At 47.9% G+C, this 26,900-nt stretch overlaps 1 protein-coding gene across 1 annotated transcript; it reads left to right on the top strand.

The window, feature by feature from the left end:
* Positions 1–1,152: 1,152 nt before the first annotated feature.
* Positions 1,153–26,883, top strand: TFIP11 (tuftelin interacting protein 11). Its single transcript, XM_081252510.1, has 13 exons — positions 1,153–1,236; positions 2,922–3,142; positions 17,897–18,050; positions 18,357–18,513; positions 19,659–19,786; positions 20,182–20,334; positions 21,880–22,407; positions 22,520–22,626; positions 23,360–23,528; positions 23,922–24,165; positions 24,435–24,577; positions 25,011–25,176; positions 26,471–26,883. Exons 2-13 carry the CDS (start codon positions 2,931–2,933, stop codon positions 26,824–26,826), a joined length of 2,517 nt encoding a protein of 838 aa, XP_081108636.1. The 5' UTR covers positions 1,153–1,236; positions 2,922–2,930; the 3' UTR covers positions 26,827–26,883.
* The last annotated feature ends 17 nt before the right edge of the window (positions 26,884–26,900 follow it).

Raw genomic sequence — 26,900 nt, 5'->3', positions numbered from 1 at the left:
CCAGATTCTTTCCTGAGTACATACTATGTAGTGTGTGTCTGTGTAAGGCACATGGACTGGACATGTCACTGGGATACAGAGACTATTAAGTCACAGTCCCTGTTCCCAAGAGGCTGGCATGTAATTGCCTTCATGTAGGTTCTCGTTTAATTAATAACAACCATGGGAACTTAGACCCAAGTCTTTTGACTCCAAGTCCAGTGCTCTGTGTATACTCTAACAATGCCTCCTGGATCTTTTCATCTTAGAGAGAGAGTGAGAGAAAACAAAGCAAAAATTAGCAGCTAACACTCCCTAAGCACCTGTTACGTACCAGGTACAGTTTAATTGCTTACATATTTTATCTCAACCGTTTTGCAGAAGAGAAAACTGAGGCTTAACATGTAATTAATGCCTTGCCCGAGGTCCACAGTTGGTAAGTGGCAGAGCTGAGATCGTAACTCTGGAGTCTTGTGTACCCACATCGAGTCCAGAGCTGGTGAGGGATTCCCTGGGAGTGCCTGGTGCCTCTCTCTTTGTTCCCTGGATCCCTGGAGCCTAGCACAGTGTAGGCCCTCAGTACATTTTTATTAGATCATTGAATGGATTTATTTACCAACCTGTTGGAAAGGAAGAGAATGGAAAGGTTTTCTGGCGGGAATACTTGGGAATTCTAGAGTTTGCCCATTCATTCCTTCACTCCCTCAAACACCTGTATAAGGCAACAGTTGATCTGTGCCCACGACGGTGCTCATACTGAGAGACCCAAGGATCCAGGAGACAGTCCTGACCTTCATTATTCCTATTTGAATGCCATGTCCCGTCCCCGCCTCTAACTCGCCCCCCGCCCCCCGCCCCCCGCAAATGTCTCACACACAGCTATCCCATGAGCTAGTCCTATATCCCCGTTTTGCAGATTTAGAATCTCAGGCTGGCAAAGGAGTCTCCCTAGGCTAGGGTGGCTCGACGACGTCCACACCCGTCGTCACAGGCTGGGCGTCGCCACGAAGCGGGCGCAATAGGGAAATCAGCCCTCCGCCATTCCGGGCCCTGAAAACCCTCCCTAGTAGCTCAGCCACTCTAGATCCAAAGCCGCCCTAGCGTTCCCTTGCTGCCATGGCAACCGGCACGACATTTCCGCTGTCGAGAAATGCCATTTCCGGCGCGCCTGTCCCGGCACATCCGGGTTCCGGCCCCAAGCGGCGCGCTTCTATCCCGGAGCGGGCAGTTGTGTTTGATACGCTGAGTAGGAGAGAGGTGAGTGGGCCCCGGGAGTGGGCAGGGGACTCGGGGGATTCGGTGCCAGTGGGAGTGGGGGCTCCGGTTCAGGGGAGGTGGGCCTCGGCCTCGCCAGTTGCGCTTCCCTTTCGCAGACGGCTCTACCGAGGCGGGGAGAGGGGCGGGCCGCTCGGCGTCACCGGGCAGTCGGGGCCTGGGCCGAGTTAGGCACCGAGTCTCCGCCGCGGGGCCAGGACAGCATGGCAGGGAGACACCCGAGCCCTGGCTTCAGGCCCATCTGGTTTCGAGCCCCGCCAGCCGTGGAACCTAGGGCAAATTATTTAACTTAGTCTCATTTTACTTAATCTGAAGCTTGAGGACGCTAGTAGTACGTTCCTCGTAGAAGTGTCTTGATGCCTACATGAGATTATCGGCCTCAAGCGTCCAGCAAGTGCTTAGCACCCCCCCCCCCCGGGGGCTCTGTAACTCGTGACAACTATGTGGTTATCCCCATGCTCTGTGCCCAAGGAGGCAGCGGTGCTGGTGACTCCCACGTATCTGGGGCTCCCCGCCTCCTCTGAGAATGTTTCCCTCTTTTGCGCTCCTGGATGAGGCTGGGACCGGCAGCACCCAACCAGTGCGCCAGTGAGTAGAGTAAGCAGGGAAAACTTTCAAACAGAGCTGACCAGAGTTTAACACCGCCTGGGGAAGTAGCCAGCCCCCGTCCCTGAAGGCTGTTTGCAGCAACTGCTAGAGGCGAGTCACAGTGCTGTCTTATATTGAATGTATTGCTGTGTGGTGGCCCATGCGTGGCACTTCACCTGCATTTAATACTCATACACTGAGTACCTGGTAGAGTGGAGATTTGAACTCGGGCTGTGATTTTTAGCAGCTGGTTTCACAGTCACTTTGCTCGGCTCATTCCCGAATCCAATAATAGGAAGGGCTATGAACCTAATCATGGGATTACCATAACAAGCTCTTTCTTGAGCACTTATTGTGAGCTAAGTGATTTTAAGGCACCATGTCGTTGAATCTGCCTTACAAGCATGCTCTAAGGTTGGTACTGCAGTCAATCCACTTAAGAGACAGCTGAATCTCATCACCCAGCTACCCTGAGATGATGTCTGTATTCCACTTCACAGCTGTGTACTGTTAAGGTCATGTTCATAATTACTTCTGCCTTCTGGCGCCTCAGAAGAGGTTCATGTTTTGTGAAGAAAACTAAGGCTCATTTGATGAGGCTCTCATCAAATAATGTGTTTCAGAAAGCGTCTTCGAAAAAAACTCACTGTGCTGCGACTGTCAGAGGTCCAGATGAAACTCTTTACTCGACAATAGAAGAGACTAATAAAATCTCTGGGGTCCAGGAAGACGTCCACCTCATTTCTGAGGCAATAATACATAGAACAACATACTTCCTTAGTTGTTTTTATGTGGTTTGTGTGTATGTGAGTGTGTGTGATGTTTTACGACATTGACAAGGAAATACATGCTTAAGAATCACATGGACTGTTGGGACTGGTCTTTTGTTCCACGTGTTTTAGTACCTGTTGTTTTCTACAATATGTTTTTAGTGTCTGCTTTATTGAATTGTAACGATGTTAGTGAATTTTAGTCTGCAGGAAGTTCTGAAGGCAGCAAGGAGTAGGAACTCACAGGGAAGCCTGCTGCTGCTCCCAGGACTTGTCACACACTATACCTTTTTTTATCCCTTCCGTTAGTGACAGGGCATGTCATTGTCCCACTTGTACCGGGACGGGGAAGGCCAAGGCCACATGGATGATGAGGACGAGCGGGAGAACTTTGAGATCACTGACTGGGATCTCCAGAATGAATTCAACCCCAACCGGCAGCGCCACTGGCAGACCAAGGAAGAGGCCACCTACGGAGTGTGGGCAGAGCGAGACTCGGATGAAGAGAGGCCCAGCTTTGGAGGCAAACGGTACGGCTGGCACGGGCTGCTTCCCTAGGGGTCGGGGAGCTACCCCGCCAAGTAAATTTCCCTCCCAGCCTCACTGAGTCCCTTAGCTGCGGCATCCGCTCGGGAGCCCAGTTCCGCTTTAGGGTAGAGCGCTGCTCTCTGACTGGTTGGTCATCAGTTGGTGTTAAGTGAGCAGTTATGTATATTAAGCCTTGTGCTGTCGACCCAGTCCTTGCCTTCCAGGAGCCCAGACACTAGTGGATGGAGACCGGCTCACACAATGGAAGGGTGTAACTGATTCAGGACCTGAGGGGGAACACATTTTAGGGAGTATGACCTCTTCTGGGAGGTCAGGGAAGATTGGCCGGTAGGGGAGGCACAGGTAAGCAAAGGCCCTTGATGGGAGGCAGCCGGGCACCCACGAGGATACGAGAGGTTTTGTGGGCTGAAGCGGGGAGAGATGGGGAGTATAGATTGAGAGGAGGCCGTGGGTTTGTGTAGAGAGCGTATGACCTGCGGAGAAGGGGAGAAGACCCTTTTGCTCTTGTGCAAAGTTGGCGGGGAGCCACAGTGGAAGAGCGGGCTCTGTGAGGAGGCCTAGGCAGTGGTCCTGGCAGAGGTGCGGGAGACCTGGGCTAAGATGGCAGCACAGGGATGAGGATTCAGGCTGAAAGCCTCCTCCTTGGTGTGAAGTCGTGTGTGTGTTGGCTGCAACTCACTTGACCAGAGTGGGTAGTAGATGTGGGTTTGTCTCCCTGTCCCCACCTGAGGCTTGGAGGCCCATTGATATTGTACATTTTTCACAAAGGAAACTGGGGAGAAAGAGCAGAGATCAGTTCAACCTTTTTTCTTCTGGCAAGAAATCGAACAGTGGATGATGAATAGATCAGGGGTCAAGAATTGCAAGATCATAATAATAGCAGCCAAAATCTTTGGGTTCTTCACAGGCCTGGTCTCATTGACCTTATGAGAATGGTACCGTCATATTATTTATTTATTTATCTAAATGAAGTTATTTATTTATTTATTTTTGGCTGCATTGGGTCATCGTTGCTGCACGCGGGCTTTCTCTAGTTGCAGTGAGTGGGGGCTACTCTTTGTTGTGGTGCGCGGGCTTCTCATTGTGGTGGCTTCTCTTGTTGCAGAGCTCGGGCTTTAGGCCCGCGGGCTTCAGTAGTTGTGGCACATGGGCTCAGTAGTTGTGGTTCGTGAGGTCTAGAGCACAGGCTCAGTAGTTGTGCACAGACTTAGTTGCTCCGCAGCATGTGGTATCTTCCTGGACCAGGGCTTGAACCTGTATCCCCTGCATTTGGCAGGTGGATTCTTAGCCACTGCACCACCGGGGAAGTCCGAGAAAGGTACCATTATTATCATCCCATTTTACAGATTAAGAAACAGCAGCCAAAAGCCATGCAGCTAAGCTGTGAGAATCTGGGCCTGTCTGACTCTAGAGTTGGGCTCTTATATTGCATCTCTTAGGAAAAAATTCTCTGAATTTTATTGCTGCCATGGGGATGTTTATTTACTAGGTTAGTCATTTTGTAAAGCATCGCCTTATTTTGCTGTATTCCTGGGGCTTTTCTTTGGAATCTTTTCTCTCCCTTCAGCTACTCAGTAGAAAGCTATCAGCTCCAGTTCATACAAAAAGGAACTGTTGCTAATGATTTATTCTAACTACTGTTTTTGCGGCATTCAGGGTTAAAATCAATACTTTCCATCTCACGGAGTTAATTTCCTAGGTATTTAATTTATTTATTTATTTAATATTTTATTAGTTTTTATTTATTTATTTGGCTGCGCCAGGTCTTAGTTGTGGCACGCAGGATCTTTTTAGTTGCGGCATGCAGGATCTTTTTAATTGCGGCATGCGGGGTATTTTAGTTGTGGCATGTGGGATCTTTATTGCAGTGTGTGAACTCTTAGTTGCAGCATGTGGGATCTAGTTCCCTGACCAGGGATCCAACCTGGGCCCCATGCATTGGGAGCGCGGAGTCTTAGCCACTGGACCACCAGGGAAGTCCCTCTTAGGTACTTTAGTTTTCATAAACAAATTTAATGGACATGAGACTTTCTAAGAATCTGACTGATATAATTGCTAATATACTTTACATTTATATAATCTCTCAATATATTTTATTTATTTATGATTTTGATTTATGAGAATGTCTTTCTTGTTTGATTTTTCTACTTGAAATAGTGTCTGAAACAAATGCTTTTTCAGATTCTTTTCCCATATAGGTCATTACAGAATATTGAGTAGAGTTCTCTGTGCTACACAGTAGCTCCTTGTTAGTTATCTATTTTATATACAGTAGTGTGTATACGTTAATCCCAATCTCCTAATTTATCCCTTCCCCCCACGTTTCCCCTTTGGTAACCATAAGTTGGATTTCCAGATCTGTGTGTCTGTTTCTCTTTTGGAAATAAGTTCATTTGTGTCATTTTTTAAATTAGATTCCACATATAAGTGATATCATATGATATTTGTCTTTCTCTGACTTAGTTCACTTAGTATGATAATCTCTAGGTCCATCCATGTTGCTGCAAACGGCATTATTTCATTATTTTTTATGGCTGAGTAATATTCCATTGTATATAGGTACCACATCTTTTTTTTTTTTTAACATCTTTATTGGAGTATAATTACTTTACAATGGTGTGTTAGTTTCTGCTTTATAACAAAGTGAATCAGCTATACGTATACATATATCCCCATATCTCCTTCCTCTTGCGTGTCCCTCCCACCCCTCTAGGTGGTCACAAAGCACCGAGCTGATCTCCCTGTGCTATGCGGCTGCTTCCCATTAGCTATCTATTTTACATTTGGTAGTGTATATATGTCAGTGATACTCTCTCACTTTGTCCCAGCTTACCCTTCCCCTCCCCACGTCCTCAAGTCCATTCTCTATGTCTGCATCTTTATCCTGCCCCTAGGTTCTTCAGAGCGTTTTTTTTTTTTTTTTAAGATTCCATATATATGTGTTAGCATATGGTATTTGTTTTTCTCTTTCTGACTTCACTCTGTATGACAGTCTCTGGGTCCGCCCACCTCACTACAAATAACTCAGTTTCATTTCTTTTTATGGCTGAGTAATATTCCACTGTATATATGTGCCACGTCTTCTTTATCCATTCAGCTGTTGATGGACAGTTAGGTTGCTTCCATGTCCTGGCTGTTGTAAACAGAGCTGCAGTGAACATTGTGTGTACCACATCTTTATGCATTTATCTGTCAGTGGACATTTAGGTTGCTTCCATGTCTTGGCTATTGTAACTAGTGCTGCAGTGAACATTGGGGTACATGTATCTTTTTGAGTTACGGTTTTCCCCAGATATAGGCCCAGGAGTGGGATTGCTGGATCATATGATGGCTCTATTTTTAGTTTTTTTTTTTTTTACATCTTTATTGGAGTATAATTGCTTTACAATGGTGTGCTAGTTTCTGCTTTATAACAAAGTGAATCAGTTATACATATACATGTGTTCCCATATCTCTTCCCTCTTGCGTCTCCCTCCCTCCCACCCCTCTAGGTCGTCACAAAGCACCAAGCTGATCTCCCTGTGCTATGTGGCTGCTTCCCACTAGCTGTCTATTTTACGTTTGGTAGCGTATATATGTCCATGCCACTCTCTCACTTTGTCACAGCTTACCCTTCCCCCTCCCCATATCCTCAAGTCCATTCTCTAGTAGGTCTGTGTCTTTATTCCTGTCTTACCCCTAGGTTCTTCATGACATTTTTTTCCTTAAATTCCATATATGTGTTAGCATATGGTATTTGTCTTTTTCTTTCTGACTTACTTCACTCTATATGACAGACTCTAGGTCCATCCACCTCATTACAGATAGCTCAATTTCGTTTCTTTTTATGGCTGAGTAATATTCCATTGAATATATGTGCCACATCTTCTTCATCCATTCATCCGATGATGGACACTTTGGTTGTTTCCATCTCCTGGCTATTGTGAATAGAGCTGCAATGAACATTTTGGTACATGACTCTTTGTGAATTATGGTTTTCTCAGGGTATATGCCCAGTAGTGGGATTGCTGGGTCATGTGGTAGTTCTATTTGTAGTTTTTTAAGGAACCTCCATACTCTTCTCCATAGTGGCTGTACCAATTCACATTCCCACCAGCAGTGCAAGAGGGTTCCCTTTTCTCCACACCCTCTCCAGCATTTACTGTTTCTAGATTTTTTGATGATGGCCATTCTGACTGGTGTGAGATGATATCTCATTGTAGTTCTGATTTGCATTTCTCTAATGAGTAAAGATGTTGAGCATCCTTTCATGTGTTTGTTGGCAGTCTGTATATCTTCTTTGGAGAAATGTCTATTTAGGTCTTCTGCCCATTTTTGGATTGGGTTGTTTGTTTTTTTGTTATTGAGCTGCATGAGCTGCTTGTAAATTTTGGAGAGTAATCCTTTGTCAGTTGCTTCATTTGCAAATATTTTCTCCCATTCTGAGGGTTGGCTTTTGGTCTTGTTTATGGTTTCCTTTGCTGTGCAAAAGCTTTGAAGTTTCATTAGGTCCCATTTGTTTCTTTTTGTTTCTATTTCCATTTCTCTGGAAGGTGGGTCAAAAAGGATCTTGCTGTGATTTATGTCATAGAGTGTTCTGCCTATGTTTTTCTCTAAGAGTTTGATAGTGTCTGGCCTTACATTTAGGTCTTTAATCCATTTTCAGCTTATTTTTGTGTATGGTGTTAGGGAATGATCTAATCTTATACTTTTACATGTACCTGTCCAGTTTTCCCAGTACCACTTATTGAAGAGGCTGTCCTTTCTCCACTGTACATTCCTGCCTCCTTTATCAAAGATAAGGTGACCATATGTGCGTGGGTTTATCTCTGGGCTTTCTATCCTGTTCCATTGATCTATATTTCTGTTTTTGTGCCAGTACCATACTGTCTTGATTACTGTAGCTTTGTTGTATAGTCTGAAGTCAGGGAGCCTGATTCCTCCAGCTCCGTTTTTCATTCTCAAGATTGCTTTGGCTATTCGGGGTCTTTTGTGTTTCCATACAAATTGTGAAATTTTTTGTTCTAGTTCTGTGAAAAATGCCAGTGGTAGTTTGATAGGGATTGCATTGAATCTGTAGATTGCTTTGGGTAGTAGAGTCATTTTCACAATGTTGATTCTTCCAATCCAAGAACATGGTATATCTCTCCATCTATTTGTATCATCTTTAATTTCTTTCATCAGTGTCTTATAATTTTCTGCATACAGGTCTTTTGTCTCCTTAGGTAGGTTTATTCCTAGATATTTTATTCTTTTTGTTGCAATGGTAAATGGGAGTGTTTTCTTGATTTCACTTTCAGATTTTTCATCATTAGTTTATAGGAATGCCAGAGATTTCTGTGCATTAATTTTGTATCCTTCAACTTTACCAAATTCATTGATTAACTCTAGTAGTTTTCTGGTAGCATCTTTAGGATTCTCTATGTATAGTATCATGTCATCTGCAAACAGTGACAGCTTTACTTTATTTTTAGTTTTTTAAGGAACCTCCATACTCTTCTCCAAAGTGGCTGTACCAATTTACATTCCCACCAACAGTGTAGGAGGATTCCCTTTTCTCCACACCCTCTACAGTATTTGCTGTTTGTAGATTTTTTGTTAATGGCCATTCTGATTGGTGTGAGGTGATATCTCATTGTAGTTTTGATTTGCATTTCTCTAATAATTAGTGATGGTGGGCACCTTTTCAATTGCCTCTTGGCCACGTATATGTCTTCCTTGGAGAAGTGTCTGTTTAGGTCTTCTGCCCATTTTTTGATTTTTTTTTTTTTTTTTGATATTGAGCTGCATGAACTGTTTGTAGATTTTGGAGATTAATCTCTTGTCGGTCACATCGTTTGCAAATATTTTCTCCCATTCTGTGGGTTGTCTTTTTGTTTTGTTTATGGTTTCCTTTGCTGTGCAAAAGCTTTTGAGTTTAATTGGGTCCCATTTATTTATTTTATTTTTATTTCCATTACTCAAGGAGACAGATAGAAAAAGATACTGCTGCGTTTTATGTCAGAGAGCAGTGCCTATGTTTTCCTCTAAGAGTTTTATAGTATCAGGTCTTACATTTAGGCCTTTAATCCATTTTGAGTTTATTTTTGTGTATGATGTTAAAGAATGTTCTAATTTCATTCTTTTACATGTAGCTGTCCAGTTTTCCGAGCACCATTTATTGAAGAGACTGTCTTTTTTCCATTGTAGAGTCTTGCCTCCTTTGTTGTAGATTAATTGACCATAGGTGTGTGGGTTTATTTCTGGACTTTCTATCCTGTTCCACTGATAATGTATTTCTGGTTTTGTGCCAGTACCATACTCTTGATGGCTGTAGCTTTGTACTATAGTCTGAAGTCAGGGAGCCTGACTCCTCCAGCTCCATTTTTCTTTCTCAAGATTGCTTTGGCTATTTGGGGTCTTTTGTGTCTCCGTACAAATTTAAAAATTTTTTGTTCTAGTTCTGTGAAAAATGCCATTGGTAATTTGATAGAGATTGCATTGAATCTGTAGATTGCCTTGGGTAGAATATTCATTTTGACAATACTGATTCTTCCAATGCAGGATCATGGTATATCTTTCCATCTGTGTGTGTCATCTTCAGTTTCTTTCACCAGCATCTTAAAGTTTTCGGAGTACAGGTCTTTTGGTAGGTTTATTCCTAGGTATTTTATTCTTTTTGATGATGGTAAATGGGTTTGTTTCTTTAATTTCTCTTTCTGATCTTTTGTTAGTGTACAGGAATGCAACAGATTTCTGTGTATTAATTTTTGTATCCTGTAACTTTACCAGATTCATTGATGAGCTCTAGTAGTTTTCTAGGATTTTCTATGTATGGTGTCATGTCATCTGCAAACAGTGACAGTTTTACTTCTTCTTTTCCAATTTGTATTCCTTTTATTTCTTTTTTTTCTCTGATTGCCATGGCTAGGACTTCCAAACTATGTTGAATAAAAGTGGCAAGAGTGGGGCTTCCCTGGTAGTGCAGTAGTTGAGAGTCCGCCTGCCGATTCAGGGGACACGGGTTCGTGCCCCAGTCCAGGAAGATCCTACATGCCGCGGAGCGGCTGGGCCCGTGAGCCATGGCCACTGAGCCTGCATGTCCGGAGCCTGTGCTCCGCAACGAGAGAGGCCACAATAGTGAGAGGCCCGCGTACTGCAAAAAAAAAAAAAAAAAAAGTGGCAAGAGTGGACATCCTTGTCTTGTTCCTGATCTTAGAGGAAATGCTTTCAGCTTTTCACCGTTGAATATGATGTTAGCTGTAGGTTTGTCATATATGGCCTTTATTAGGTTGAGGTATGTTCCCTCTTTGCCCACTTTCTGGAGAGTTCTTTTTTCTTTTTTTTTTTTTGCGGTACGCAGGCCTCTCACTGTTGCGGCCTCTCCCGTTGCGGAGCACAGGCTCCTGACGCGCAGGCTCAGCGGCCATGGCTCACGAACCCAGCTGCTCCGCGGCATGTGGGATCTTCCCGGAGTGGGGCAGGAACCCGTGTCCCCTGCATCGGCAGGCGGACTCTCAACCACTGCGCCACCAGAGAAGCCCCTGTTTTTAATCATAAATGGGTGTTGAATTTTGTGAAAAGCTTTTTCTGCATCTGTTGAGATTATCATATGGTTTTTATTCTTCAGTTTGTTGATGTGTTTCACACTGATTGATTTGCAGATATTAAAGAATCCTTACATCCCTGGGATGAGTCCCTCTTGATCATAGTGTATGATCCTTTTAATGTATTGTTCGATTTGGTTTCCTAGTATTTTGTAGAGGATTTTGCGTCTATGTTCATCAGTGAAACTAGCCTGTAATTTTCTTTCTTTTCCTTTTTTTTGTGATATCTTTGTCTGGTTTTGATATCAGAGTTATGGTGGCCTCATAGAGTGAGTTTGGGAATGTTAACTTCCTCTGCAAGTTTGTGGAATAGTTTCAGAAGGATAGATGTTAACTCTTCTCTAAATGTTTGATAGAGTTTGCCTGTGAAGCCATCTGGTCCTGGATGGCTTTTGTTGGCACTTTTTTATTCAGTTTCAGTTTCAGTACTTGCAATTGGTCTGTTCATATTTTCTATTCCTGGTTCAGTGTTGGGAGATTGTACCTTTCTAAGAAGTTGTCCATTTCTTCTAGGTTGTCCATTTTATTGACATATAGTTGCTTGTAGTAGTCTCTTATCCTTTGTATTTATGTGGTGTCCATTGTAACTTCTCCTTTTTCATTTCTAATTTTATTGATTGGAGCCCTCTCCTTTTTTTTCTTGACAGTCTGGCTAAAGGTTTTTCAGTTTTATTTATCTTTTCAAACAACCAGCTTTTAGTTTCATGGATCTTTTCTGTTGTTTTCTTTGTCTCTATTTAATTTAGTTGTGCTCTGATCTTTATGATTTCTTTCCTTCTGCTAACTTTGGGTTTTGTTTGTTCTTCTTTCTCTCGTTGCTTTAGGTGTAAGGTTAGGTTGTTTATTTGAGATTTTTGTTGTTTCCTGAGGTAAGATTGTATTGCTATAAACTTTCCTCTTAGTACTGCTTTTGCTGGGTCCCATAGGTTTTGGATTGTCGTGTTTTTGTTGTCATTTGTCTCTAGGTGTTGTGTGATTTCCTCTCTGATTTCTTTAGTGATCCGTTGGTTGTTGAGTAGCATATTGTTCAGCCTCTATGTGTTTGTGTTTTTTACAGTTTTTTTTCTTGTAGTTGATTTCTAATCTCATAGCATTGTGGTCAGAAAAGTTGCTTGATACGATTTCAGTTTTCTTAAATTTACTAAGGCTCGCTTTGTGGCCCAGCATGTGATCAATCCTGGAGAATATTCCATGTGTACTTGAGAAGAATGTGTATTCTGCTGCTTTTGGATGGAATGCTCTATAGATATCAATTAAGTGCATCTTGTTTAATGTGTCATTTAAGGCCTGTGTTTCCTTATTGATTTTCTGTCTGGGTGATCTGTCCATTGATAAAAGTGGGCTGTAAAATCTATTTCTCCTTTTATGGCTGTTAGCATTTGCCTTATGTATTGAGGTGCTCCTATGTTGGGTGCATAAATATTTACAATTGTTATATCTTCTTCTTGGATTGATCCCTTGATCATTATGTAGTGTCCTTTCTTGTCTCTTGTAACAGTGTTTAAAGTCTCTTTTGTCTTATATGAGTATTGCTACCCCAGCTTTCTTTTGATTTCCATTTGCATGGAATACCTTTTTCCATCCCCTCACTTTCAGTCTCTATGTGTCCTTAGATCTGAAGTGGGTCTCTTGTAGACAGCATATTTACGGGTCTTGTTTTTGTATCCATTCAGCCAGTGTTTGTCTTTTGCTTGGAGTATTTAATCCATTTACAGTTAAGGTAATTATCAGTATGTATGTTCTTACTGCCATTTTCTTAATTGTTTCAGGTTTGTTTTTGTAGGTCTTTTTTCTTTCCTTTTGTTTTCTTCTCTTGTGCTTTGATGACTATTTTTAGTGTTGTGTTTGGATTGCTTTTCCTTTTTTGTGTGTGTATCTATTGTAGTTTTTTGGCTTGCAGTTCCTATGAGGTTTTGATATGGCAGCCTACACACACACACACAAGGTTATTTTAAGTTGCTGGTCTCTTAATTTAGATGCATTTCCCATTTCCTGCATTTGTACTACCCTCTTCTCATGGTTGCTGGTTTTGATATCATATTTGTGTGTGGATGATTTCTTTCCTTTACTGTATATTTTCCTTTACCGGTGAGCTTTCCCATTCATAATTTTCTTGTTTCTGTTTGTGGCCTTTTCTGCCTTGAGAAGTTCCTTTAGCATTTGTTGTAAAGCTGGTTTGGTGGTGCTGAATTCTCTTAGCTTTTGCTTATCTGTAAAGCTTTTGATTTCTCCATCAAATCTGAATGGGAGCCTTGCTGGGTAGAGTTTTTTTTTAATTAATTAATTTGTTTGTTTATTTGGTGGTGCTGGGTCTTAGTTGTGGCAGGCAGGCTCCTTAGTTGCAGCTTGAGGGCTCCCTAGTTGAGGCTTGCTGGCTCCTTAGTTGTGGCATGCGAAGTCTTAGTTCTGCCTGCATGTGGGATCTAGTTCCCTCACCAGGGATCAAACCCAGGCCCCTTGCATTGGGAGTGCAGAGTCTTAACCACTGCACTATCAGGGAAGTCCCGGGTAGAGTATTCTTGGTTGTAGGTTTTTTTCCCTTGTGTCACTTTAAATATATCGTGCCACTCCCTTCTGGCCTGCAGAGTTTCTGCTGAAAAATCAGCTGATAACCTTATGGGGATTCCCTTGTTATTTGTTGCTTTTCCCTTGTTGCTTTTAATATTTTTTCTTTGTATTTGTCAGTTTGATTGATATGTGTCTCAGTGGGTTCCTCCTTGGGTTTATCCTGTATGGGACTCTCTACACTTCCTGGAGTTGACTGAGTGTTTCCTTTCTCATGTTAGTGAAGGTTTTGGCTATAATCTCTTCAAATATTTTCTCAGGCCCTTTCACTCTCTCGTCTCCTTCTGGGACCCCTATAATGCAAATGTTGGTGTGTTTAATGTCATCCCAGAGGTCTCTGAGACTGTCCTCATTTCCTTTCATTCTTTTTCTTTATTCTGTTCTGTGGCAGTGATTTCCACCACTCTGTCTTCCAGCTCACTTATTTGTTCTTCTGCCTCAGTTATTCTGCTATTGATCCCTTCTAGTGTATCTTTTTTTTTTTTTTTTTTTGCGGTAGGCGGGCCTCTCACTGTTGTGGCCTCTCCCCTTGCAGAGCACAGGCTCCGGACGCGCAGGCTCAGCAGCCATGGCTCACGGGCCTAGCCGCTCTGCGGCATGTGGGATCTTCCCAGACCGGGGCACGAACCCGTGTCCCCTGCATCGGCAGGCGGACTCTCAACCACTGCGCCACCAGGGAAGCCCTAGTGTATCTTTTTTATATTCATTTATTTATTATTATTATTTTTGGCTGCATTGGGCCTTGGTTGCACGCAGGCTTTTCGTTGTGACATGTGGGCTTCTGTCTGCGTGGGCTTCTCTCTAGTTGTAGTGTGCGGGTTTTCTCTCTCTAGTTGTGGTGCATGGGCTCCAGAGTGCGTGGGCTCTGTAGTTTGCAGCCCGTGGGCTCTCTCATTGAGGCACGCAGGCTCAGTAGTTGGAGCGCACAGGCTTAGTTGCCCCGCGGCATGAGGGATCTTAGTTCCCTGACCAGGGATTGAACCCGTGTACCCTGCATTGGAAGGCAGATTCTTTTTTTTTTTTTTTTTCGGTACGCGGGCCTCTCACTGTTGTGGCCTCTCCCGTTGCGGGGCACAGGCTCTGGACACACAGGCTCAGCGGCCATGGCTCACGGGCCCAGCCGCTCTGCGGCATATGGGATCTTCCCGGACCGGGGCACGAACCCGCATCCCCTGCATCGGCAGGTGGACTCTCAACCACTGCGCCACAGAAGCCCCGGAAGGCGGATTCTTTACCACTGGACCATAGGGGAAGTCCTCCTTCTAGTGTCTTTTTCATTTAGTTGTATTCTTCATCTGTTCGTTCTTTAAATCTTCTAGCTCTTTGTTAAACATTTCTGTGTCTTCTCGGTCTGTGCCTCTGTTCTTTTCCTGAGATTTTGGATCATCTTTACTATCATTACTCTGAAGTCTCCTTCAGGTAGATTGCCTGTCTCTTCTTCATTTAGTTGTTCTTGTGGGTTTTATCTTGTTCCTTCATCTGAAACATATTCCTCTGTCATTTCATTTTGTCCTTCTGTGTTTGTGGTCTCCTTTCCATAGGCTGCAGGATTGTAGTTCCTCTTTATTCTGGTGTCTGCCCCCTGGTGGGTGAGGTTGGTCCAGGGACTTATGCAGGCTTCCTGGTGGGAGGGAGTGATGCCTGCCCTGTGGTGGGTGGAGCTGGGTGTTTTCCCTCTGGTGGGGAGGGCTGTGTCAAGAGGTGGCTTTAAGCTCAGTACGACTTTAGGCAGCCTCTCTGCTGATGGGTGAGGCTGTGTTCCTATCTGGCTGGTTGTTTGGACTGAGGCGTTCCAGCACTGGAGCCTGCAGGTTGTTGGGTGGGGGCAGGTCTTGGTGCCAAAATGGGGGCCTCCAGGAGAGCTCACACTGACCAGTGTTCCCTGGGACCTCTGCCACCAGTGTCCTTGCCCCCCCACCCAGTGAGCCATAGCTGACCCCTGCCTCCCCAGGAGACCCTCCAAGACCTGTAAGTAGGTCTAGCCCAGGTTCCTATGGAGGTGCTGCTTTGTGCTGGGTCCCAGTGCATGTGAGACCTTGTGTGTGCCCTTCAAAAGTGGAGTCTCTGTTTCCCCAGCCCTGCGCAACTCCTGAACTCAAGCCCCACTAGCCTTCAAAGCTAAATGCCCTGGGGGTTCCTCCTCCTGACGCTAGACCCTCAGACTGTCTTGGAAGGCAACTTTTCCCCCAAGATTTATTATTTATTTATTTGTTTATTTATTTATTTCATTTATTATTTATTTTTGGCTGCGTCGGGTCTTAGTTGCAGCACACGTGGGATCTTCATTGAGGCACCTTGGCTCTTTGTTGTGGTGTGTGGGCTTCCCTCTAGTTGTGGGTGTGGGTTTTCTCTCTTGTGGTGCACGGGTTCCAGAGGGCTGGGCTCTGTAGTTTGCAGCATGTGGGCTCTGGTTGAGGTGTGTGAGCTCAGTAGTTGCGGCGTGTGCGGGCTTAGTTGCCCCGTGGCACGTGGGATCTTAGATCCCTGACCAGGTATCAAACCCACATCCTTGGATTGTGAGAGGGAAGTCCCTGGAAGGATTTTTTTTTTTTTTTTGGCAGTACGCGGGCCTCTCACTGTTGTGGCCTCTCCCGCTGTGGAGTGCAGGCTCCAGACGCGCAGCTCAGCGGCCATGGCTCATGGGCCTAGCCACTCCGTGGCATGTGGGATCTTCCCAGACTGGGGCACGAACCCGTGTCCCCTGCATCGGCAGGCGGACTCTCAACCACTGTGCCACCAGGGAAGCCCTTGGAAGGCTATTTTTAAGTGGGAATGTCCCTGTGTAGCCTGCGTGGGTTTAATATTTTTTTAGTGCAAGTGCTGCCTTTCGTAAGGAGGTCTGCCACCTCTTTCCTCAGTGTATGCTGGCCGTTATCCCGTTGATAGGTGGTGTGACTGATGTGGTGGTGACCAGAGCCTACACTGGCTATCGAGTGAGGCCTCCTCTTTGCTCTGTGGTTGTCACTGCCGTGTCAGGGGCAGTGTCTGCTCCTTAGCTGCTGGAGTAGAAGCCCCCAGGTCTGTTTCTGAGCTGTGTTTCTGATCTGCGGTGCAAGGTAGGTGGGATTGGAGCACTCCCACTGGGAGAGAAGCCACTGAGTATTCCTCCTTTGGAGCTTTCACCTGTGAATGTGCTCTGTTGTGTCACTCCTCCCCCGCTGCGTGGGCTCACAAAGTACGCTGTTGTTGGCACTGGTCCCACCTTAACTGCGGTGAGCCGGCAGTCGGCCCCGGTGACTCTCAGGCATTGTTTTCACCAGGCCAGCAGTGCACACGCACTGAACTCAGGTCCCAGGACCGCAGCAGTGCTGCACCTGGACCTGCTGCGGGGGCAGCTTGGACTCCAGCCTGGCCCAGCCCCGCATGTATGTACCCACGGAGCCCTCGGCTGCCGAAGCCAGACCTGTTTCAGCTGAGGGGGCGCTCGTCCTCTTGGACGTTCAGCGGGAGCTGAATTTATAAAGCCGCCAGTGGAGGTGTAAATCCAGTTCACGCAGCCGGAAGGAGAGACTTCAGCTCTTCTTCCGTAGTTTCAGGGCCCCTGGTGCTCAGCTGTGGCTTCAGCCCCACCTCTGCGTGCGGGCCACCCGTGGGCATCTGCTCCCGAGGCTGCTGGAGCGCACGAGCCAGCTTGGGCGAGTGGGCTGCCTAGACGGGGGCCCCTCCCAGAGCCCGGGGAGGCAGGGGCCGCACGTGGGGGAAGAGGCTGTGGTGGTGGCCCTGCGCTTCGCGTGCCTCTTAAAAATGGCACTTCACTTCTGTGGCGGCCTGGGCTGCTTCCACCAGCATTCCTGGTTGCAGAGCTCCGCACTCCCACCCCTACAGCCTGTCTCTGCACAGCCAGCAGCAGGCCTCTCCCCGGGTCTGTTCTTCAAACCCCACTTTCGGGCACGCAGCCCCTGCCTATCCCAGCGGACACAGGCCTCAGGCTGGGGTGTGTAGGGCTGTGGCACAGACTGTCCGCCTAGTTCTCACTCTGTTGTGCCTGTCACGGACCGGTTGCTGCGTTCTCCTCTGAGCCTCAGAAGCTCCTTTTCTGTCCCGGCCGATCTCTCCGCCGGTGACGGGACCTCCCCTCCCAGGGGCGCAGGTCCTGTCCTGCTGCTTTTTTTTTTTGTCTTTCTTTTGTCCTACCTGGTTACGCGGAGCTCTTTCTTGTCCTTTCTGGTGTCCGAGGTCCTCTGCTGGTGTCCAGCAGGTGTTCTCTGAGAGCTGTTCCATTTGTACATGTGTTCTTGGCGTCTTGTGGGCGGAGCTGAGCTCCACACCCTCCTGCTCTGCCATCTCGACTCAGTGTCACAAATGCTTTTTAAAGTAAGTTCATTTTTTAAAAACGTAAAAGGAAGGCGGACAGTCGCATCATATTTACAATTTTTAGTCAACTCTGTTATTGTTAACTCTTAAGCCACGGAGTTGACTTGAACACATCAGGCAAAAATGTCAAACGTGATTACTGGGGCCCTTTTGATACGAGTCAATGGGTTGGTCTTTAAAATGGATCCCACGAGGTCCGCTCTAAGGAAGTTCTCTGGCCAGCAGAGCTGCTCCAAGCGATGCCTGCAGAGAGTTCTCATGGACCCCATGGGGCCTTGTGTTTGCCTGCAGGGCCCGCGACTACTCGGCGCCGGTCAACTTCATCAGCGCGGGTCTCAAGAAAGGGGCGGCAGAAGAGCCGGAGCTGGAAGGCTCCGACGACGAGGAGAAACCTGTTAAGCAGGATGAATTTCCTAAGGATTTCGGACCAAAGAAGTTAAAAACGGTAGCATTTTTATTGAAGGATTGTGACCTTAGTAATAGCCCTGGAAGATCACTTTGGCCCAAGCATCTGCTGGGGGAGGGGTTCAGCTGGAGGCCGCTCGTGTGGGTCTCCCCTGTGAGGTAGGTTTCCCTGAGGGGTGATATGTGCAGTGCAGTCTTGTCTCTTTCCTGAGACATGTCACAGATATGTTTGGTTTGTACAATAGGATACTTTTCACAACACTCTGTGACTGCCAGGCCATGTTCCCATCAGCCAAGCTTTCTTTCTTACGTTTTTCCTTCTTTTGATTTTTCTTCTTCTTTTCAGGGTGGCAATTTTAAACCCAGCCAGAAAGGTTTTGCAGGAGGAACCAAGTCTTTCATGGATTTTGGCAGCTGGGAAAGACACACAAAAGGAATTGGACAGAAGCTTCTTCAGAAGATGGGCTATGTCCCTGGAAGAGGCCTCGGGAAGAACGCACAAGGTGTGGTACCCCCACTCCGCTGTCTCACACGAGGGCGGCCAGGCAGAGGCCGGAAGAGCAGCTGGGGCGTGGTTTGCCTTTTCTCTGCTTTTTCGCTTTTCTGGCAGCACATGACAGTTGTGCTCCAAGCCACTGCACTTTATCAGAACTCAAGTTACATAAAATACACTTATTTTAGCAGGAGGGAGAGGTTAGGGTTCAAATAGGCTGCAGGCTGATAGGCTGAACACAGGCTTCTTTCTGGCCCGCCCAGTGTTTCTAAAAAAATCAAACTGGTTGCCAGTGTTTAAAAACCTGAATTCTAGATTTGCTTGGCAGTGACTGGTTTAGCTGAATCTTCTTGCCCCAGGTAGCAGCCACGGCCTTATTCTGGAAGCTTTCTCCACACCCCAACCCACTTTCCTTGTCCCTGTTAATGTTTCTGGGCCCTGAAGGCATATGAGTCTGTGGTCCCTGCTCACAAAGGGGCAGGACACGTAACTATTAGCTGTATGAAAAATCCATGGACTTGAGTGAAGATGGAAAAAGGTGACCTGGAATGAGTGAGGGACGTTCTAATGTGGCATTTCCACAGTACTAGCTGGAAGGGGTGTGGTGGGCAGTTCTTCACTGAAATGTTGTAGTCCTGTTTGTAAACTTTTTTTACAGGAAAAAGACACATTTATTTCCAAGGCTTAAATATGTTATAGAACAAGTTAAGCATGGGAGACATGAAGTACTAAGTAAAATAGATGGAGTTTCATATTAAATGGCAGCTTCACCTCACTTTAATCAGAATTAATATATTATCTGAATTACTGCCCTTTCTATATTAATAGGCTTCCAAATTAACAAAGTGTAGACTCTAGTATTGCCAGAGTTTCCAGTTATAAATGAATATTCCCATCCACTAAAAAAATGAATCCAAGTGGAAATGGAAATCTGTATTTAGGACATACATATGGTGATATCCGCACACTGCTCTGTGGCAGCATAAATGCACAGACACTTCCGGTCACCCGGGAGCGGAACAGTGTTGGGAGGGCAGAAGTGCACTCTCCTTCCTGGGTGGTGCGTCGTCTTGAGTAAGGACCCAGGAGTGTGGTCCCCACACACGTGGCAAATGCCATGACCTGAAGTCTCTGTCTTTTGCTGAAATTTGTCAGGTATCATCAACCCAATCGAAGCCAAGCAGAGAAAGGGGAAGGGCGCTGTGGGGGCATATGGCTCGGAGCGCACCACTCAGCTCCTGCAAGACTTCCCCATGGCTGACTCCGAAGAAGAAGCTGAGGAGGTGAGTCAGGAGACGGGCCGGGTGCTGTCTGTGCCCCTTTCAACTGGTGTTTGTTCATATGCTCGCTCACTCGCCCAGCTACCGCGCGCCATTCACTGTGCTGGAGGCTGGTGTCCCACGCTGAACGGGTGTGGAGCCTGGTGGACAGGGACGCGGTAAACAAGTAACCACACTGTGGTTGCAGGAAGTCCTGGGGAGAACATAAGGTTGGGTGTGTCGGGAAGGGGTCTCAGCATTGGTAAGGGCGGGGAGCGAGTGTCAAGCAGTGTCCTTGGCTGGGTTTAGTGTTACACAGCACGGTCCTCGGCACAGAACCTTGTGCAAGTCTCACCGACCCCACCTGTGGTAAAAAGTGGCCCTTCCTTCTTGTGATGGACTGTATCCCTCTGACTCAGGAATTTCAGAAGGAGCTGAGCCAGTGGAGGAAAGACCCCAGTGGAAGCAAGAAGAAGCCCAGATACTCTTACAAGACAGTGGAAGAATTGAAAGCCAAGGGCAGGATTAGCAAGAAGCTTGCTGCTCCCCAGAAGGAGCTTTCTCAGGTCAAGGTACGGGGCCCATGGATGCCTGGTCCAGGATGGGGGCTTGGAAGACACAAAGTTACCCCACACACCAGAGCAGTCACCGAACATTTGCTCGTAAGGTTCCTGCGGGCCTTCCATCCCGGCTCTGTGTGCGCTGCTTCTGTGGCGTGAAGCAGCCTGTGCCCACTCCCCGCACTCACACTCAGGCTCATTGCCGTCCCAACCCTGTGCCAAGCGCTCCTTGTGGTGTGAGAGTGCTAAATCGAACAATGTCCCCAGCTTTCTGGAGCTTGCTATCAGTGAATTTAATGATGCTCCTGTCATTCTGTTGCTACGATGTTCCTGTTATTCTGTTGCTAGACTTTTAACATTTCTGGTTTGGTTTGGGGCAGGTTAGTTTGTGTATAAAGGCTTGTCTTTGTTTTATAGCTGTTAAGGATAGATTCCTAGAAGTGCAGTCACAGGCTAAAGTCTTCAAGCCTCTTAAATCGTGGGAAGGTTGCACTAACTCACTTCTCGAGCAGGAGTGGGCCCTCAGGGCATCCCAGCGTTGCATTTAAGACGATTACCACTGTTCTGTATGGATAGTCTGAGGCTTTTCCATTACTGTCCCTAGTGGCCAGAGAACATTGGTGACAGATGTCTGTTGTAGGGGACATAGCGTAGAAGATACAGTGTGTGTGTATTACAGAAAGTCGAGTGGGGTTCTCAAAAGGCCAGGGTGTTGTGTATCAGGTTACTTGGGGACCTGGTGAGAAGTGCAGATGTCCAGGTCACAGCTGGAGATTTTGAGGCTGTAGATCTAGATGGGGCCTCATGCTCAGTTATTTTCCCCCAGGTATTTGTAATACAGGCGGTTCAGAGATTACACCGTCACCTCAGGTGACGGCGATGCTTCTGTTTCATCACAGCCACGTTCTCGTTTCCTCAGTCTCCTTCAGACATTGAAGTTAGCTCATTTCCTTGGTTGCCTTTGTGGCTTTTGTATGTTTCATGTTGTTTTTAAATTAAAAAAACAACTATTACTACAGAGCAGTATGCAGTACCTTTTAGACAATTAGGAAATAGAGGCAAAAGCATTAGAATTACTTTCCTTTCCCATAAATGACTGGTTTTCACACCCGTGATGTACATCCTTGCAGGTGTTTTTGTCTAAATATTCATTTTTTAACCAAAATATGATATTTTGATTGTGTATGTTGTCCCATTGCCTGCTCTGATCAGTACAGACTCTACTTTTCCATGAAAATAGATTTTCATCTCAACTAAATAGTCCACATTCATATTTCATCAGTTTTGCTAAAAAGTCTTCTCCATCCAGTTGGTCCAGGGGGACCGAGTCAAGAACCGGTTGGTTGTTTGTACCTGGTTGTTTTGTCCCTGGAGTCTCCTCCAATCTAGCGCGGCCCAGGCCCCACTTTGAGAAACACCGCCCTTCTCCAGCTCTGCTGGGCGGTGTGGTTTTGACACGTTCCCACCAGCGTCGTGCCTTCCCCGGGCTCAGGTGTGTGTCTAACAGGGCAGCAGTGGTGAGCATTAACCCGCGTGTCCTCTGCCACCTTCTCCAAGGTCATAGACATGACGGGCCGGGAGCAGAAGGTCTACTACAGCTACAGCCAGATCAGCCACAAGCACAGCGTCCCCGACGACGGGCTCCCGCTGCAGTCACAGCAGCCGCCCCAGCCCGGCAAGGAGGCCAAGGCCCCCGGCTTCGCACTGCCGGAGCTGGAGCACAACCTGCAGCTGCTCATCGACCTCACAGAGCAGGAGATCATCCAGAACGACCGGCAGTTGCAATACGAGCGAGACATGGTGATCAACCTTTCCCATGAGCTGGAAAAGGTGTCGGAGGTCCTGGAGCACGAGGAACGGGCCATCTCCAACCTGAGCAAGGTTCTGGGGCTCGTGGAGGAGTGCGAGCGGCGCCTGCAGCCCGGCTGCAGTGACCCCCTCACCCTGGACGAGTGCGCCCGCATCTTTGAGACCCTGCAGGACAAGTACTACGAGGAGTACAGGATGTCCGACCGCGTGGACCTGGCCGTGGCCATCGTCTACCCGCTCATGAAGGACTACTTCAAGGAGTGGGACCCCCTCAAGGTGAGTGGGCGGGGAGTCCGCCACGCTGCCTCTCCTCTGGGGCAGGCCTGGGTGCGAGATGGTCCAGGGGGCTGTCAGCCGGCTGCCTCTCAGCTGCTGTGTTTCTCCTCAGGACTGTACGTACGGCACCGAGATCATCTCCAAGTGGAAAAGCCTCCTGGAGAACGACCAGCTGTTGTCCCACGGGGGGCAGGACCTCTCGGCAGACGCCTTCCACAGGTGCTCCTCGGGCGGGGGACGGGGCTTACTGCCTGTGTGAACCCTCGGCCACGTGCCGGTGCTGCTCGGGGAATTTAAATTCATTCATTAGTTCACCCCACACCTGTCAAGTGGCCGTTGAGGATCTGCCTGTGTTCCGTGCTGCCTTACCCTGGGAGTGAAGAGACGGCCTGTCTCCAGTGAGGGGAAAAGGCAGGTGGTAACCAAGGAAGTGGACAGATAAACCCAGGCTGCCACCTGGGTCCAGCAGTAGAGAATGACACGGGTGCCCACCTGTGTACTGGGTCCAGCAGTAGAGAATGACAAGGGTGCCCACCTGTGTATGTACACCTGTTGGGGGGGGGCACAGGTCTCTCGGGGGAGGTGACGTCGAAGCTGTGACCCGAAGCATGAGGCTGTGCAGATAGAGCTCCAGCTGCGGAAGCGCACGACGCTTGCGGGGGTGGTGGGGGTGAGGGGGGTGGGGGTGGGGGCGGGACCCGACAGCAGCCCTGCCAGGGAGGCAGAAGAGGTGCTACTGAGGAGACAGGCCCTGAGGCCGAGTGGGCGGCCAGGAGAGCAGGTCAAGGCGGGCGCACGTCTGGCCAACACATGGGCCGGTCCGATGGGTGTCTGTGACTGGAGTGCCCCGCTGTTGCCATTTTCATGCTTAGCCGGCGGGTGGCGGAGTACTTTGCACACGTGGAAGCCAGTCAGTGCTGTTCACCAGCCGCCCTCTGCCTTCCTCGCACAGGCTGATATGGGAAGTCTGGATGCCCTTTGTTCGAAGTATCGTCACTCACTGGCAACCGAGGAACTGTGACCCGATGGTAGACTTCCTGGACAGCTGGGTGCACATCGTTCCCGTGTGGATCCTGGACAACATCCTGGACCAGCTCGTCTTCCCCAAGCTGCAGAAGGAGGTGGGCCGGGCGTGGGAAACGGTGGTCATCAGGAAACACGGGGACTGTTACGCATTTCTCTTCATCCTCTCAACTGCTGTTACAATGCCCAGAATTCATCAACACGGCCACTGTTCTGTAATGTTAACTCCAGCCCTTTGCTCAGCACTTTCCCCCAAAACCCTCCCTTAATAGGGAATCCATCTACTTGGCTTCTTTAGTAAAATCAGAATTGTGCCATTTCTGAGATTTAATACAGATTGCATGGGTCTGTTGGTGGGTCGGTGTCCCTGTTTGGGGGAAATGTAATGGAGACCGTGTCGCCCATACACGCGCCGAAGACGGGGACCTCCGCCTCGTGTGGCTGCCCCACAGGCCGCGTGAACTGCTGCCTTTCCCCCGTTCCTCCTGCAGGTGGACAACTGGAACCCGCTGACAGACACCGTCCCCATCCACTCGTGGATCCACCCGTGGCTGCCTCTCATGCAGGCGCGCCTGGAGCCACTCTACCCCCCTATCCGCAGCAAGCTGGCCAGCGCCCTGCAGAAGTGGCACCCCAGCGACTCCTCGGCCAAGCTCATCCTCCAGCCCTGGAAAGATGTCTTCACCCCCGGCTCCTGGGAAGCATTCATGGTCAAGAACATAGTGCCCAAACTGGGTAAGGAAATGGGGAGATGCATCCAAGTCGAGCAGTTTCAGTGCCTGGTTTCTGTGGTTGGTGGTAATGATGCTGCTGCTTAAAAACATGGCCTTTGAGCTCTGAGCACATGATAGTTCTCAGTATAAGAGGTGGCGTTTTGTGTATTGTCATACTGGATTCTAAAAATAGAGCTAAAGCTTGACCTTTAAAAGCAGATCGAAGGCCGACATTGTTTGGTGACGCTGCTGCTGTGTGGCTTTGCCTTAGAGGCTGGGTTTCTCTTCCAGGGATGTGCCTCGGGGAGTTGGTCATCAACCCCCACCAGCAGCACATGGATGCTTTTTATTGGGTCATCGACTGGGAAGGGATGATCTCTGTCTCCAGCCTGGTGGGGCTTCTTGAAAAGCACTTCTTCCCCAAGTGGCTTCAGGTACGCTTTGTTTCGCTTTGTTGGGGTGCGTTGGGAACAGGGAGGGAGTCACTGGAGCCTTGGGTGGCAGTGCCGTGGCCACACAATGAAGGTAAACTACGCGGCAAGGTAAGAATGAGGCAGGCAGGAACAGCGAGCACCACTTTATTGGACATTTGCCACGTGCCCAATGCTGTTCTAAGCACTTGGTCTGATTACCCCCCTCCTCACAACAGCCCTGTAAGGTGGGGACTGGTATCGCTTGTGTAGGTGGGAGGCCGAGGTGCAGTTTACATGCAGGGCACTTAGCTACCGAGCTGACCCCCTAAAACCCTTGCAGGTATCATCAGCTTGTAGGAGCAGGACCCAAACAAAACAAGTGGCCCCTTTGGAAGTTTTGCTCCCCTTTGTTGCCACTGTGGATGCAGGTTTCTTATTAGTTCCCTTTTGGCAGGTGCTGTGCTCCTGGCTCAGTAACAGCCCAAATTACGAGGAGATCACCAAGTGGTACCTGGGTTGGAAGTCCATGTTCTCGGACCAAGTGCTGGCGCACCCATCTGTCAAGGACAAATTTAATGAGGCACTTGATATCATGAACAGGGCGGTGTCCTCCAGTGTCGGTGAGTGAGGGTTCCATTTTGTGGAGGTCCTGGGCCTGAGCTCCACGTTTCTGAGCATGGAAATGACACAGAGTTTCCACGTACCAGTGGGCTCGCCTCCAGGGCACACAGACTCTTGCCCACGAGACCCATCACGTACTTATTTAGCTAGCAGCCACTCCCCCACCTCCTGGGGCTGGGAAGGGCGTTTTTCCTGAATGGGCACTCACTTAAGCTGGGTCTGGGCTCTTCGGCATGTCTGCCCGGCCGGCGTTCTGTGGCCACTCCAGTGTAACAGCTCATGGCATGGAGCTGGGTGACAGTCTAACACATAGTAGTTGCTTAACTTCTTTAGCCCATTTTCTTTACCTGTAAAGCAGTAGTAAGGACCCACTTCCAGGTTTTTATTAAGAACCTAGGGGGACCAAGGTACTGTTCGTGGATGGCACTCAGTAGGTGGTGTCTTTGGTGTGTCAGAAGTAGGCAGCTGACTGTTCGTTTACTATCTATTCCTGAACTACTCAGTTCTAGGCAAGTCCCTCTGCCTGCGAGCCACTCAGCCAGTCCCGTGTGAAGAGTGTGCTCATATCTCAAAGCAAAGGCCAATGGAGCACCTAATCTAGCCATGTTTCACAGAGAAGCTCAAGAAGGTCAAGAGCTCATTCAAGGTCACAGAACTACAGAGTGGCAGCTGGGACTGTAATTTCCATTTCCCGAGGCGAGGCTTTAATTCTTTCTACTTAGCCTATTACATGAAAATGGACTTAGAATTCATAGACACATACTGCATTTAATGAGGCAAATATGGTCCTGTATATCCCTTCATCTGTGAAGCTGAAACATGTGTGTTTCAGCTCCCCAGATATATTTAAAGTTCTTCCAGGGCTGGGGGCCTGTATGGGTAAGTTAAATATATAACTAGTATAGGCCATATGTCTTCAGGGTTCTAAAAGCTGCCCTGGGGGAAGTGTGGAGTGAAAACTCTAGCAAGAAGGGAATAGAACAGTGGCTAATGACTGTCAAGGTTTCTGGCCCATAAGAATAAATCCTTTGCTGATGCTTCTTTATTATGTGGAATATTTAATAATCTCTGGTTATTACGTATTAACCAGAGATTTTTATGTGACTGCAGCCAGCTGGCCACACTTCCCCCAAGGTGCTTGATCATCTGGTTTATTTTAAGCCAGCGCTCTGAGGCCCCAGGAGGCCTTAGGAGATGGGGCCTGTGGCATACCAAGCCCTAGGCCAAGTCGGTGTCTCCATTTCTGTCGTGTTGGGACCTGTCCCTCACCACCCCCCACTCTGTATCTGCCAGGTGCCTACATGCAGCCCGGAGCACGGGAGAACATCGCCTACCTCACCCACACGGAGCGGAGGAAGGATTTCCAGTACGAGGCCATGCAGGAGCGGCGGGAGGCTGAGAACATGGCCCAGAGAGGCATCGGCGTGGCTGCCAGCTCCGTGCCCATGAACTTTAAAGACCTCATTGAGACCAAGGCCGAGGAGCACAACATCGTCTTCATGCCCGTCATCGGGAAGCGACACGAGGGGAAGCAGCTGTACACCTTCGGCCGCATCGTCATCTACATCGATCGGGGCGTGGTGTTCGTGCAGGGGGAGAAGACCTGGGTGCCCACCTCCCTGCAGAGCCTGATTGACATGGCCAAGTAGCCTGCAGCGCCTGCCATGGACGGATTGGGGAATAAACAAACAGTAATTTAAATCACAGTTGATGCACTTCCTGC

Source organism: Mesoplodon bidens (assembly GCF_964165515.1).
Source record: "Mesoplodon bidens genome assembly, chromosome: 13".
NCBI classification, from domain to species: Eukaryota; Metazoa; Chordata; class Mammalia; order Artiodactyla; family Ziphiidae; genus Mesoplodon; species Mesoplodon bidens.
This window is presented reverse-complemented; position numbering and strand designations above follow the sequence as displayed.

Bases quoted from the DNA above. Each gene is read 5' to 3' on its own strand.
- TFIP11 (XM_081252510.1), top strand. From the start codon at position 2,931: ATGTCATTGTCCCACTTGTACCGGGACGGGGAAGGCCAAGGCCACATG. The intron at 18,051-18,356 runs GTAGCATTTTTA...TCTTCTTTTCAG, and splicing joins GACCAAAGAAGTTAAAAACG to GGTGGCAATTTTAAACCCAG. The intron at 24,166-24,434 runs GTAAGGAAATGG...TTTCTCTTCCAG, and splicing joins GAACATAGTGCCCAAACTGG to GGATGTGCCTCGGGGAGTTG.